This window comes from Paramisgurnus dabryanus, chromosome 14 (genome assembly GCF_030506205.2).
Source record: "Paramisgurnus dabryanus chromosome 14, PD_genome_1.1, whole genome shotgun sequence".
NCBI classification, from domain to species: Eukaryota; Metazoa; Chordata; class Actinopteri; order Cypriniformes; family Cobitidae; genus Paramisgurnus; species Paramisgurnus dabryanus.
In genome coordinates, this window is record NC_133350.1 from 15333562 (window position 1) to 15348947 (window position 15386).

The 15386-nt window shown below is 39.1% G+C and overlaps 1 protein-coding gene across 6 annotated transcripts in view; it reads left to right on the plus strand.

The window, feature by feature from the left end:
* Positions 1 to 15107, plus strand: part of iqsec1b (IQ motif and Sec7 domain ArfGEF 1b) — a 207658-nt gene extending 192551 nt beyond the window's left edge. For 5 of the 6 annotated variants that reach the window (XM_065241197.2, XM_065241202.2, XM_065241201.2 and 2 more), the window contains 10 exons: positions 1910 to 2032; positions 2583 to 2749; positions 3442 to 3581; positions 6085 to 6114; positions 7173 to 7298; positions 7757 to 7856; positions 8185 to 8346; positions 10115 to 10291; positions 11257 to 11306; positions 12247 to 15107. In XM_065241197.2, the coding sequence (XP_065097269.1) occupies positions 1910 to 2032; positions 2583 to 2749; positions 3442 to 3581; positions 6085 to 6114; positions 7173 to 7298; positions 7757 to 7856; positions 8185 to 8346; positions 10115 to 10291; positions 11257 to 11306; positions 12247 to 12777 (1606 nt within the window). In that variant the 3' untranslated portion in view covers positions 12778 to 15107. The remainder of the gene's footprint in view (positions 1 to 1909; positions 2033 to 2582; positions 2750 to 3441; positions 3582 to 6084; positions 6115 to 7172; positions 7299 to 7756; positions 7857 to 8184; positions 8347 to 10114; positions 10292 to 11256; positions 11307 to 12246) is intronic. The other variant, XM_065241203.2, reaches the window with a different exon arrangement.
* The last annotated feature ends 279 nt before the right edge of the window (positions 15108 to 15386 follow it).

Here is a 15386-nt window from a genome sequence, read left to right on the forward strand (position 1 = left end):
TTTCACAGAATTAAGTATTATAGTGCAAACAACAAAAAATGTGATGTCCACGCATGTGGACACACCAGGGGTCTCATTTAAAAAACTGTGCGTAGGATCCATACTAAAAGACTACGTATGCACCAAAAATAGCATACAGCAAAAAAATTTAAGACGTATAATACAAAGCAATATTTCCTTTATAAATAACAGACCACCTGCAAGTGTGCGTACATGAATCATCCTCAGATCCCACCCTGCAAGCCCATTCTCCCATCAAGTTTATTTTTTATAGATCACAACCTTTGCGTGGGAACTGCCGTACGCAAATTTCCAGCCCCGTTTTGTGCACACTTTATAAATGAGACCCCTGGTCTTAGAAGGTTAAAGGTTCATCCAAAAATGAAAATTCTGTCATCATTTACTCAATCTCATGTTGTTACAAACCTGTATACATTTCTTTGGTCGGATGAACACAAAAGAAGATATTTTGAGGGATGTTTGTAACCAAACCGATCAGAAGCCCTATTGACTTCCATACTATTATTTTTTTCTACTATGGAAGTCAATGGGGCATCTGATCGGTTTGTTTACAAGCATTCCTCAAAATATCTGTCTTCATGTTCATCAGAACAAAAACATGTATGAAGGTTTGTAACAACATGAGGGTAAATGGTGACACAATTTTTATTGGGTGAACTATCCCTTTAAAACCTATAGGGTCCATGACATGTAAAGATTAATGTACAGTACATTCTCAAAAAAATGTGAACCTGCATTTTAAAACAAGGATGAGGTCTCTTAATCAAATTTAGAGATTTGGAGAATTAATTTTTGATTGTAATCATTGATTTTAATCTTTGCCTTACTCAATATTAATAATTATATTAAAATATTGATTATTAATCAATATTAAAGATATCAAGATTATATTTTCACAGACTTTTCTTGTCATTAAGAAAGATGTTTTATGTAGAAAATCGTAAATCGCAATATGGCTGTAGCTGGCGTTTCACAGGCAGGCTCACATTTATCAACTATTCTTTATTATAATGATTTTAAGAGTCCCCTATATTATCCTTTACTACTCTCAATAGAATTGTTAAGTTCAATTTAAGCAATATTTCTACAGATTGCGTTCCCTGTTGAGACAAACTGACCATCATAACTAAACCTTTCAAGCTCTTGTGGCTTTGAATGCATTAGGGATCAAAGGTGGAAAACATCAAAGTCCATTGTGTTAAAAACCACTTCTTTTTTTGCAGTTGTAACCACAAACATTTGCAGTAATTGTTTGCATCCTCTTTTGAAACGAGTGCAAACGTTTATTCCTTACAGTCTTGGAATAAAAGCTGATGAGTTGATAGTAGCAGATTTTTCTCGTGTATGCTTTATGAATATTAACTGAGGTAATGCGTCTAGGCTCATGTGGTTCTCCTTAGATGCCACGTGTCTGTGAAAGAAGTTTTAGTGTCATGTTAACTTATCCTTCCTTTTTCAATCTGACAAAAACAATCAAGATAATGGGGGCAGATAAGGACCGCATTCTGTATCTCAGATTGTCGGCACTTTTTAAAAGGCATCGGTTCATCTTGACATCTACTGTATGATCAAATGCATTCTGAGTTCCCCTGAGGCAAAACAGCCATCAGATAACTTTGAGTGTTTCTTGGTTGTGATGTATAGACTGATAGAGCCTAAACTATATACAGGACTACCATAAAACTAAATTAGTTTTTCTCTTTGTACTTAATATTTGAAGTCTTTGAACAGCATGTGGCCACATTAAAGGAGCAGAAATATCTGAAATATATATGTATAATGTCATTTAAATTCCAAAAGATTATGGAAAGCATCATTTTGGATATACTACAGTGTAGAAGAAAGCGTACCAATTTATCTGACCACCGTATCTATTCTCCTCATCCAGCTGTGTGGTAGATGAGATGGATTTCTCAGGAATGGAGCTCGACGAAGCCTTAAGAAAATTCCAGGCTCATATCCGGGTACAAGGAGAAGCACAGAAAGTGGAACGACTCATTGAAGCCTTCAGGTGATAAAACGATTCATTTGAACCACCCTCTTTCGATTTCCTACAACAGTGTTAACAAGCTTGGGGGTTTACAATGAAAATGGATTTATGTCAGCATTTTTCTAGATGTTTCATTGTTTTGTTTCATGTTTATTTCAAGCACGCAGCAAAAGCTAGGATCGTTTGTTTTCTTGGCATTCATCAGACTCAAAAAACACAAACGCATAAAGCGGTGGCCTAAGACCGTAGAGAACATCGTTCGATCGGCTTATAACGTATCCAAAGATTGCTGTTTACTGTCGCTAGCTATTCAAAAAATATTGTTATAGCTCAATCCTTTCAGTCAGATATATTCTTTCCAAATGAACAGTTTAGGCCCATTCAAGTGTTATCTGAAAAACCAGAGCTCTTTAGCACACGAGCGCTTTTACCTTCTCTGTCATGGCAGTGCATCTAAAACCAATTACTCACCAGAGCAGCTATTGATTCTGTCTACTGAAATGGTGTCTTATAGTCGTTTGTTCAAGCTGTGTTCATTTCTTTCTTTCTTTATTCATTTGTTTCGGGTCAGTCAACGCTACTGCATCTGTAACCCAGGAGTGGTGCGTCAGTTTAGAAATCCAGATACCATCTTCATCCTGGCGTTTGCCATTATTCTCCTCAACACGGATATGTACAGTCCGAACGTGAAGCCGGAGAGGAAGATGAAGTTGGAAGACTTTGTTAAGAACCTTCGTGGTGAGAATCATATTGTGTTATATTTTATTATACACTCTAAAAAATGGTGCTAACTATTTTTAGTGCTAAACACTACCTGTGTAGAACCATATGGTGTTATGTTAAACTGTTCTATAGTCATGCTTTAGCACCACTTATGGTTCTACAGAGGAGCTATATGTGCTCTGTACAGTAGCACTAAAATGGTTCCCCTATGATTACAAGCTTCTAGTACTATTTAGCACCATTTTTTAAGAGTGTTTTGTATGTATTACTGTATATAGGTCCTCAAACTGAATTTATGTCAGGCCTGAAAACCAAGATAACATTTGTTTTTTAATAAATATTAATGTATGTGATTAATTTGAAGAGTTAATGGGGCAGTTTCGCGGACAGGGATTAGACTAGTCCGAGACTAAAATAAATATAAGAGCTGTCCAAACTGCAAACAACTTGCACGGACATATCTTAAAATACACCAGTGTCCTTTGTTTTGCCTTAAAATGAACACACGTACAGTAATGTTTTTAGTGAGGCATGTTTGTTAAAAATAGTTATATTTCCTATTAAACTTAAGTCTAATCCTGGCTTAAACTAATCCCTGTCCGGAAAACCACTACATCATGTATATTATTATATAATAATTAAATTACAAATTTATGCTTCTTTATATTTCCGTAATTTCTTTTTCTACGCGTGTTTCTTATCCACAGGTGTTGATGATGGAGAGGATATCCCACGAGAAATGCTTGTGGGCATCTATGAGCGAATCCGGAAACGGGAACTTAAGACTAATGAAGACCACGTTTCCCAGGTGCAGAAGGTGGAGAAACTTATTGTTGGAAAGAAGCCGGTAAGTGTCATCGACTTCAGTTGACACTTCTATACAAAATCACCTGTGGTACCCTTATTACATTAAGAGGCGGTTTCCCAGACAGGACTTATCCTAGTCCCGGACTAAAATGCATGTTTGAGCTGCAATAATTTAAAGACACCTTGCCCTGACATATCTTAACCTCCTAAGACCTGGTGTGTCCACATACATGGACATCACATTTTTTGTTTTTTTGTGCCATAATACTTAATTCTGTGTAACTGGAACCTGCTGTACACAAATGTGGACAATGACACTGTTTCATGTTCAAATACAAAATATTTTTTATTATATTATTATATTTATTGGTTCTTCCTAACCCCAAATAGCTGGAAGAAATCTAAAATGCAAGCCAAACCAAAACTCGGGTCTTAGGAGGTTAATATACAGTACTGTGCAAAAGTCTTAGGCCACCGTGCCAGAATTAGATTTGTCAATTCGCAATGTTATAGTGATCATATATAATTGTTGTATTATTTCTTAAACCTAAATTAAATTAAATCCTAATTTCTAATTTGAAAGAAATCTTTTTACCTCATTCTGCTCAAAAACGCTCAAGATGTGTTTAGTGCCAAGAGAGGTCACACTAAACACCGACGATGCCTAAAGAAGACATTTAGTCCTGAAAATTACATTTCTTAATTTTTTTGTTCATATTTCCTGTATTTTCTATCTTATTAAAATAGATTGAAAAATAAATATGGACGGACATTAAAACTTCTAAAACAAGTCTGGTGGTGGTGGCTTAGGGCTTTTGCACAGTATCAATGCCATTGTTTTGTCTCAAGATGCACACACCTTTTGTTTTTTGTAAGGTTTGTTTGTAAAAACTACTTGAATGTCCTAATATAACTAAGGCCTAGTCCTGGATTAATAAACTCTGTCTGAGTCCTCATGGAGCAACTTGGGTACTTCAAGAGCAAAATAATTTAAGTGTGATCCCTGTGATTGGACCCATGATCTTTTGTGCTGTTAATGGAGTGCTCTACCAATTGAACTACATGAACACCAGCCAGGGTTTAAATTCATTTCATTTCACCAATATCTCCATCGGCAGTGCTATAAAAGTCTATGCTATTCATCATATTGTGAACTTAGATTGACCACAGTTTTAAAAAAATAATGTTTTATTGGTTTCAGTCATGGTCTAGTGGCTTTAAATGTCCTTTCCTTCATCCATTGATTTTTTCCTGAGACAGTATAACCACTATATGCACTGAACATCTAAGGGGCTTATCGCTCTGCCAGTTACACTGCTGTATGGCTTTATAATTCTCAAGAGGCACATGACATTTAAAACCCTTTATCTATAAGATGTTCTCCTTCTTTATGACAAATATAAACGTATCTCCAGACCTTCACGGTGCCCGACTGTGGTGACTGGGCGTGCGTGTGGCTTCATGATAAGTCATGGTAAAGGCTGCTTGATGCTCCGGAGTGATAAATTCGATTTGCTTTTCGACAGAGGCCTTCGGAGTTACCTAAAGATTTAAACACTTTGCAACACTACACTTGTATTATTATAATGTTTAAATTTGTCATACTTTTCAAAAGTTTGTGGCCCAGTAAGAAACAAGGCTGTTTTGCCTGCTTTAGTCTGTAGTATAGTCTGTTTTTTAAAAGTCCACGAACTTGCACGGTCGAATGCACAAAGCATAGTTTATTCGACTCGTACGTGTATGCAGACGTTCGACGCAACCAAAACATGCACCATACTTTGGCCTTTTCACACCCATTTGGTTTGATCACTAGTGTCTACCTTGACTAAGGTCTTTACGTTTACATCTTTATACATTTGGCTGATACATTTGTCCAAAGAGACTTACATTGCATTTAAATTACACATTTACTAATATTCCCTGTATATTACACGAATTCCCTGGAATCGAACCCATGATCTTTGCATTGCTAACACAATGGTCTGGTTTGTGACCTTAATAGTTATTCGCATAATATGCACACAACATACAGCACTAGCCTCCCCCAAGGCTAAACTAACAGAGACTCGTTCTGTAATGAACTTCATGTCTCACAGTTGAGAGGTACTTTGGGTTTACAGAGCTGAAATAATGAACATTTAAGCTCTAATGGAAACGGCACACATGACTTGGTGCCAGACAAACCTCCCCGGTGTATCTCCGGCACATCTTTGAAAAGGACATAATAGAGAGCCCCCGTGGATCTGAGATAGAAGGGCGCTGTGCCTGAGCCGCCCGCCTGCAGATGCTGCGTCCCGGGTGTTGTAATTAAGGTTTTCAAAATGGGCCGAGACATCCTGTGACAGTTTCATGCAGCAGCAGTTTGGCTCCTCATTAACCTCCATTCTCACCCCATTCACACGGCACAGCTCACGTCTGACAGGTAGATGGAGGGGGGTCTCGATGACGATAGAGAGATGGATCGCTCTATGACCTTCAAGCTTCTCTCCGGTCCTCTCGCTTCAATCAATCCGTATTCATCTCTTTTATTTCTTGTCTTTCAGATTGGATCTCTTCATCATGGCCTTGGATGTGTGAGTGTCTTGTTTAGTACTGTTATTGCTGTCAGTTTCATTAAACAATTTTATGGTTTTTTTTTAATGTTGGTAAAATTAGCTTTTGATATATTTGTGTACTTGTTTTGTACCAATACCTAGAAGAGATTGTTATTATATGCTTACTTAAGTTGGCAGACTGTGTTTTCCACCAATAGTGGCATGCTATTCGAAACATTCCTTTGGATCATTTATAAGGCTAGGTTTGGGCTTTGACTTAAAGATACACTCCACTTTTATGAAAATATGCTCATTTTCCAGCTCTCCTAGAGTTAAACATTTGATTTTTACCGTTTTGCAATCCATTCAGCTGATCTCATGGCGGTACCACTTTTAGCATAGCTTAGCATAATCCATAGAATCTGATTAGACTATTAGCATCGCGCAAAAAATAACCAAAGAGTTTGGATATTTTTCCTATTTAAAACTTGACTCTTCTTTAGGTACATCATGTACTAAAACCGGCCGAGAAAATTAAAAGTTGCGATTTTCTAGGCAGATATGGCTAGGAACTATACTCTGATTCTGGCGTAATAATCAAGGACTTTGCTGCCGTAACATGGCTGCAAAAGGCACAATGATATTACGCAGTGCCCAAAAATAGTCCCCTGTTATTAAAAGTTACCAAGAGGAATATTTTCGGGCAGTGCGTAATATCATTGCGCCTTTTGCAGCCATGTTACGGCCTTGATTATTACGCTAGAATGAGAGTATAGTTCCTAGCCATATCTGCCTAGAAAATCGCAACTTTTAATTTTCCATCAGTCTTGGTACACGATGTAACTACAGAAGAGTCAAGATTAAATAGGAAAAATATTCAAACTCTTTGGTTATTTTTGAGTGCGATGCTAATGGTCTTAATCAGATTCAATGGATTATGCTAAGCTATGCTAAAAGTGATACTGACAGACCAGGAGATCAGCTGAATGGATTAATTAGCATATTTTCAAAAAAGTGGAGTGTCCCTATAATATTGTGTAGACCTACAAACAAAACAATTTTAAATGGTAAAATAAGTATTTGTTTCTTACATTCAGGTGCTGTCCCTACCACATCGCAGGTTGGTATGTTACTGCAGGCTGTTTGAAGTCCCGGACCCCAACAAACCTCAAAAGCTGGGTCTCCACCAGAGAGAGATATTTCTATTCAACGACCTCCTTGTGGTAAGAAAGCTTATTAACCACATATTTTCATCTAAATTGATGTGACGTGTGTATTTTTGCAGTAATTCATATGTACAAAAACTGACCGTACGTTTAAGATGTCCATGACAATACCCAGTTTGTTTATTGATTATATGTTAGTATTTGATTATGCTTTTAGCTTCCATCAGCCGTATTTTAACATATTTTACAATTTAAATGCATTCTGAAGAACAGTAAAACCGGATACAAACACTTTTGCATAATAATTAATAAAAATGTATTTACTTCTATTCTTTTTTTGGTTTTGCAATGATCAACAATAACACATAAAGTACAGTCCGGTTCTAGGTCAACAGTACATCATGTACATCACAGGACAGATAGAAAGTGTTGCTCAGCTTTTGAAAGGCTTAAAGAGAAGAGCTGAGGATAATCAGAAACAGATGGGGTCCTAATGTGTCACGCTTTTGATTCAGGTCACTAAGATTTTCCAGAAGAAGAAGAACTCCGTGACGTACAGCTTCAGGCAGTCCTTCTCTCTGTACGGGATGCAGGTGCTTCTGTTTGAAAACCAATGTAAGTGACCTAAGGGAAGGGTCAAAAAATATTTTTCACCCCATCGTGCTCTTTTCTGTCCCCTGCTTTCCACTTAATAAAAAACTCCTGCAACTGTTGCAGGGAACGCACAGGTGTTGAAAGTCATAGAAATGCTTTGCTTTTGATGGAAAACAAATTCATTTTTAAACTGTTGTGTTTTATCTTCAGATCAAACGATTAAAATATCCGTCATATGCTATTCTGAAATGTGAGAATATCGATCTGCGTGTCGTTCTGAAAAGGGCACGTCTGACGTAATCCGGTTCCGCCGGTCTGTAAATATTCCTCTGCTGCTGATGTTTTTCAGATTACCCCAATGGAGTGCGTCTCACTTCGGCTCTGCCGGGCGCTGACATCAAGGTTCTCATTAACTTTAACGCCCCCAACCCACAAGACCGTAAGAAGTTTACAGACGACCTGCGGGAGTCCATCGCCGAGGTGCAGGAGATGGAGAAGTACAGAATAGAGTGTAAGCTTCTTCTGGCGACTTCAGTATTTACAGGACAACAGTCTGAGCATCTACAGTGTTGCGAAGTAACTAACTAAAACTAGCAAAGCTTCTAATTTAAAGGGCACCTATTTTGCAAACATACTTTAAGAAGGTGTTTGACATAAAGTGTGTTTTGGCAGCATGTGAACACAACCACCCTACAAAGAAAACAAATCTACTGTCCATTAAGCATGCTGTTTTGATCAAAGATATTTTAAATTAGCAAGCAATGGTATTGATATGATTGGGGGAGTACAAAGAGTGAGAATGGCCGTTCTAGTCCCGCCTTCCAGTAAAAAGAGCCAATCATCAATCTTTATTCTCTGCGAGAGGGACTTTGCGCATGCGCAGAATCGACTGATCTTGTTTGTCTTGTTCTAACAAGACCTGAAGGTGTTTCAAATATGGCGACAGAGTGACGCAATTTCCTTAAATTAACTTTGTTGTGTTATCCTTTGATGAGTTACCTCGTCAATGAAGAGAAAATGCTTCCCTGCCAATGACGAGTTTTTACGGCAATCCATATTTCTGCTATTATCCACTAGGTGGCACTCTTACACAACTTATAAAACTTAAAGTATCCATGGATTCAGAAACAGTAAAAGCTCTGTGTATGTTTTGATTATCGTTCTGAATCTGATCTCTAACAAAGTCCTTTACAAAAATGCAATTATCTCTTTTTGCTCAACCTATCCATATTAGAGAGGTGATAAAAAGAGAACAAATGCAGATAGGATGAAAGTTTTTTTATTGAAAGCAGAGGGTCTGTTCTTTCATGTGATATATTGTATGTTTATATATTTAAAGAATAAAATGTTCGAAAGGCATTAAACTTTTTTGAAAAAGTTTTTTTGAAAACTTTTTTGTATCCAGTGGAAGTGCGCGTTTTTCAAAGAAGCCGGCAACGACCGTTTTTTTTTCACGCTGAAAGCCGACGCTCAGTTTTTTTCTCGCTGAGATTTGAAAAAATATTCAACTTTGGTCGTCAGTGTCAGTTCTCACATGCCCATCCAATCACAGTAAAGGAGGGGCGGATTAAACATCACAACAACCAACCGGCGCATCATACAACGACTGATAAACAAAGCAGAAGTATCACAGCAACCAAAGCGCTCAGCTGAAGAAAGCTGGCAGTCGGCATCCGCCTGGCGTTTTCAGCCAGGTTTAAAAGCTTTGGTGTGCACACCCCCTTAATGTGACATCACACTGATAAAGCCCCACCCACAGCCACTGACTGGCAGTCCTGCATTACCATAGTTTTTCACCTCAGCAAGTTTGAAAATATTTTTTATGTTTTTTTTTAACTATAGGAAAACCAAGGTTAATTTTCCTAAAGCCGCCTTTTCACTGCTCATGATTACTGATAATAAATACATTAGTAACTTAATTTGTGTATGTTATTATTTTAATCTGGTCTTCATATGTTCTCTCCAAAAATATTGGCAATCTTTGTCATATATGCATAGCTGTTTATTGTTTCATTCTTTTGCATTCATTTATTTATTCCACCATGGTAAACATATTAGAATGAAGCCTCTTGCGCTGGAATGAGCTTCTGTCCCATATACGATTAAACTGAAACTTCATTACGACTGCCACTAGGGGGCGAACCCCGACTGTCGTTTCCGTATGTCGTGTGCAGTGGAAAGGCGGCTTAAGGGTACAAACCTATCTAATGTGTCATAAAGAAGCAGAATGTGTCTCAAGTATCTGTGAAATAACCAGGTTCTTGTGTTGTTTTATTCAGCTGAACTGGAAAAGCAGAAAGGAGTCGTCCGTCCCAGCATTTCCCAGAGCTCCGGTCTGAAGAAAGAGACGGGAAATGGAAATCTAAGTCGCACCAGTCTTGATGACAGTTACGCCATGGGCGAGGGTCTCAAGAGAAGCGCTCTCAGCAGCTCCTTACGTGACCTCTCGGATGCAGGTGAGGTTGAGGACCACGAGACAAGAACTGTTTTATGTGTCAAAAATACTTCACCTCTTGCCAAATTACAGCGCTCAAAGCTTGCTTTCTATATAATTGGCAGTTTACCTCAGCCATTAGCGTAGCTTCAATTGCGTATCAGCGCTCCTCACTCCGGCTACGCGAGTCTCCACATTAGGCTGTTTTTTCCCACTCTGTAATTGAACCTTCACACAATTTACAAGCTGTGATGTCTTCTCGCCCTATTTAGCATGTCGTTTCCAGCCCTAAACATGTTAGTCAAAATGCACAGCGTGACATGCCACCCTTACGCAAGAATCAGTTGGCAGTGTATTCACGCTTCTTTATGTGTGAATTGAACTCAACAAAGCTGCCTGCCGAGACAGCATGTGTGTGTGAACTTGCTCTAATAATCCAATAAAAATATGTGGCCATCTGCCAGTGTCTTTTTAATAATGTCTTAAAGATGCTACATGTCTGTTTTTGTTAGACTGTTATATAATAGCACGCTAACATTCTCATTTCAGACGTATTTCAGATCGACCACTGCCAGTCTAAGCTGCCACATTTGTATTTTTCCATACATCAAAAAAAAGTTGTGTTTATCGTATTTGCTTGTTTTGCATCGCTTTTGTGGTCTTAGGGCTTCTAGTCATCAATACCTAGTTTGCACGGGACAACGTAGCTTAGTGTTTTTAGCACCAGTATCAAGACCCCTTCCTTCGGCTTCATCCCACTTTGTTTTTCGAGCAGTAACTGCTGTCTTAGTGTGCTTTTCTCGACAGCGCCCCCTGTAGGCAGACAGGATCTATACGCTCAAAAAAATGCTGGGTTGTTTCAACCCATTAACTAGGGTAATTTAAACCAATTGGGTTTGGGTAACCCAGCATTTTTTTAAGTGTACACCTCTATATATCAGACTGTTTGAGCGTGCTCTAATCTATCATATTGGATGTCTCGCTCAGGCAAACGAGGGCGCCGAAGCAGCGCAGGATCTCTAGACAGCAATATGGAAGTAAGTACTGCGGTATAGAGCTCAAGGACCTACAGCAGGCCGCTATCCTGTGTGACGAATGTTGCACTTTTTTATTTACGTATTTGGCTGTTTTGATTTCTCTGGTCTTTCTGCCATCCTTTGCTTCTTTGCTTGGTCATTTCAGCTGTTTATTTTCGTGTGCCGATGTTTTTGGAAAAGGCAGGCCACCCTGCATGCATGAGTTGTCTGTTCCTGTGAAGCTTATGTGGAATGATGGGGAATTCCGCCCCTATGGTTTCAATCGCATACTGTATTTACATAGCCAGCATGATTCAACTAATCCAAACATCATATGTCACATCCCGTGGGCTTTATACGTGTTCAATTGTTTTCGACTTCATCTCTAGTGGCACTGTTTACTTGGCCGCCGTATGTGAACAATCGGGTGTTGCCTTAGAGCACTTAAAAGTGTGCAAGTCTTCCTCACCGACCTCAAACCATTTCCTTTTTCTCTCCGGCCCAAAGCACATTATGCATTTGTCTACAGATATGCATAATAAATCTGAGGGAGAGTAGTAAAGGTGATGGCTTGGCAGATGTAGGATCTGTTTTTGATTGACAGAGGTGCTCGTATGCTCACTTAACATTAACTCAATCTTGCCTGTTTCAGCTTTCGCATGTAATGCATGGCTTTAAGGGATTTTCTCAAGTCTTTTTCATAATGCATTAACTGCTTGTGGGTTGTCTTGATGCATGGCTTGATTGTTGTGTGCTAGTTTTGTACTGACATGTAACATTGACAGTCATTTTTATACTTTTAGATGCAAATGTTAAAGATTCAGTAATGGAACCAAAACGTTGTTGCATTTTAATGTTTTTGAAGTGAAAATAATTTTATAATTTGAAATTAAGACACCTGGGTTTCATTCACGTCTCATGTTTAACTTCCTGTTCTCTCTCTCTTCCTCGTCCTCCGTAGGGGTCCATCATTAGCAGCCCTCACATACGGCGCCGAGGCACTTCCAGCCGCGACTGCCCCTCCCGCCAGCAGTCCATCCCCAACTCCTCCTCTCTCCTCGGATCGCTTTTCGGCACCAAACGGGGCAAATCGCCCCAACAACCGTCCCACCCCTCCCACCCGACACTGATCTCTCACACGCCGCATCCCACCAACCTGCACCACACGGCCCGCGAGGGCGTCGCGGTAACCGAGACCCAGGCTCAGATGCACCCGCACCACCCCCAGTTTTGTCAGATGCAGAATCCCCCACCCTACCACCATCACCATCACTACCACCCACCGGCACACATTCAACACCCACCGCACCAGTACCACCCTCCGCCCGGCACTTCCTCCTCTCACGGCCACGGCTCGCACGGCCCTCACGGCCACGGGCTGCACTCCTCTCACTCCCAGCATGCATCTCACCACCACAGCCAACCTCCGGCTCCTCCTCCGGCATCCAGCAGCACCAAGCCCAAACACAGCGGCATCAGCACTGTGGTTTGAACTCTTTTTCTCTGGACTTCATTTGGCGGGGTGCCTGGCGGCAGACCGTGAGCCTCTCTTTAGCTAGCGTACTGAAGATTGTAACACGCGATGGATTCTTACTGCCTACCAGGACCAGAACAAAGGGCACCTTGACTCTTTATTCAGCCGGTTTCTCCAAAATGGGAAGCCACACTGTGTAGCATCGGCCTTCAAGCCGCTAGAACTTCAGTCATCACAGTTCTTATCGTCTCTCAAGCTGTAGACTCCCAGATAGAGTTGCTGCTTATTTCAGGCTCGACTTTGAACACACAAGAGATGGCAGTCAACCAAGAGCATGCGCAAAGACCGTGGCAACTGTTTCCTTGTACTTAAAATGCATTATCAAATAGCCTGCTTATTAGTTTGCAGAAACTTTCCATAGAAACGCCATGGTTTGCGATAACAGTCTGCGGCCATGGTTGAGGTCAGTCACAACAAATGGTGTTCCAGTATTTAATGTAGCTGTAGACCACACATTTCTGTGATATAGTTAGGGGACTATAATGTGCCAATTATTAAAAACCAGTGACTGAGTTATAAAAAAGATTTGCTTTGTGTTTGTTGTGCATATAGTATTTTGTAAAATAATAATAATACTACTTATCAGCTGTTATTATTATTATTATTATCATTATAGAACAAAAAGGTCCCAATGCTCTGCTAATATCTCAGTATTCTCTGTATACTCTTCTGTAGTACGAGTTACTAGTTTACACAAACAATGCTAACTTAGTAGAACTCAGTACATTCGGTAGACAACATGAAATTTATCGGTTGCCTTTGAGATAAATCTTGGAAGATTCTAGAATGAAACTGCAGAATCTCCAGGTCCGGGACGGCTGTGTTCACTTCACCTCTCTTTAGGGATCTACGTAGCGCAAACCAATCACAGGGATTCTGGGAAGGGGAGGGCGGAGCCAGGGGTAACAAGTAGAGCACCGAATTTATCAATGGATCCTCCGTCAGTCCTGGCCACTGCTGCAACATGGTTTTATTTTTTTAACTATTTTTTTAGAGATTAATAAAACGATATGAAATAAATGTACATTTGAAGATGTTTATGGCAAGGTGGTTTGATCTCGAAGGCTATTTTGGAATAACGGCACGTTTAGTATATGGTAGTGTTTTGTTTTCTGGAATAGATATGTGATGAGGAAAGCAGGCTGCACTTCGAAGCTGATCTTAGGCCATATTTCAGAGGTTTGATTCAAGATAGTTATACCCAAATTTTATTTTTTTTCACCCTCATGTTGTTCTAAACCTGTTGAACACAAAATAAAATATTTTGATGAATGATGGTAAGCACATAGTAGACGGTACCCATTGACTTCCATAGGTTTTATTTTTCCTACTATAAAAGTCAATGGGTACGGTCAACTCATCATTTATCTAAATATCTTCTTTTGTGTTCAGCAGAATAAAGAAACTCTTCATTTTTGGGTGAACTATCAGAACTGATTGACTGTGCCCTCTTCATTTTACTGTATGTACGATTCTTTGTAAAACTGGAGTGTTAACACAAACAGAAGTAGATTTGATACATATTTTTCTGTTCTGGTTTGAGAATGCCTTTCACTTGCTCAGACACGGTAATGTAATCTAATGTAATGTAAACTGCAAATACATACTGTAGCAGTGGGTTTGATGGATGTTTTTTCATTCAAAACCGATACGGACCTGTTTTTCACACATATCCCCTTACTTGGTTCAAATTGTTTTATACTGTAAAGAGATGAATAGTGAAGGAGCTGTGATTCGATGTAGTTTTGTGTCGACACTCTTTTAACTCAAGCACAGAGCTTCTAAACAGCACTTGTCCTTGTAAATAATGACTTATTGTACAGAAAACTATGGTTATAATGTACACTCTCGATTATGAGACCAATGTCAGCAGTTATGACATTTGCTGTGCGTTATTTCTTTTTTTGATCTATTCTTTTTTTTAATAATCATGTGCAATATGTATGTTTCAGTTTTGTAAATTCAGAATTGCGACCAAGCAGTTGTTTTTTGTTTTTTGCTTGTTTGTTTGCCTCTTTGTTTGTTTGTATGTTTTTGTTATATCATGCCCAAATGTCTGACCCCATTATGTTTCTCATTCCCACCTACATCTCGTTCTCCCTGGTCTCTCTTAACCTGCAATCTGCAGTCAGGAATGTCAATTAAATACTCTTGCATGTAACGTTATATTGTACAAAAATATTCTCTAGATATTGCATATTTCCAGAGATATTATCAGTGTTACAGTTGACTGTTGTTAAATGAGTGATGATGAACATATTAAAATCTGTAGACTTCTCTTCATTCAACTCTGTTCCAATGAAAATTCTTTATCTTGTTTTGTACCAAAATAGTTTCAACAGGTGACCTCACGCACTCTTAAAAATAAAGGTGATAAACGATGCCAAAGGAGAACCATTTTGAAACAAAATATTTTTTCCTAGCTGTCACTGGGGCCGAACCCTTTTAAAAAGAACACCTTTGCACCTAAAGAGTTCATATTAGTACCTCAGAGGTACATTGAGGTACCAAAGATTGCATATAAGTACCAGAGAAGTACATATTGGTACCAAATATATACATGTTTA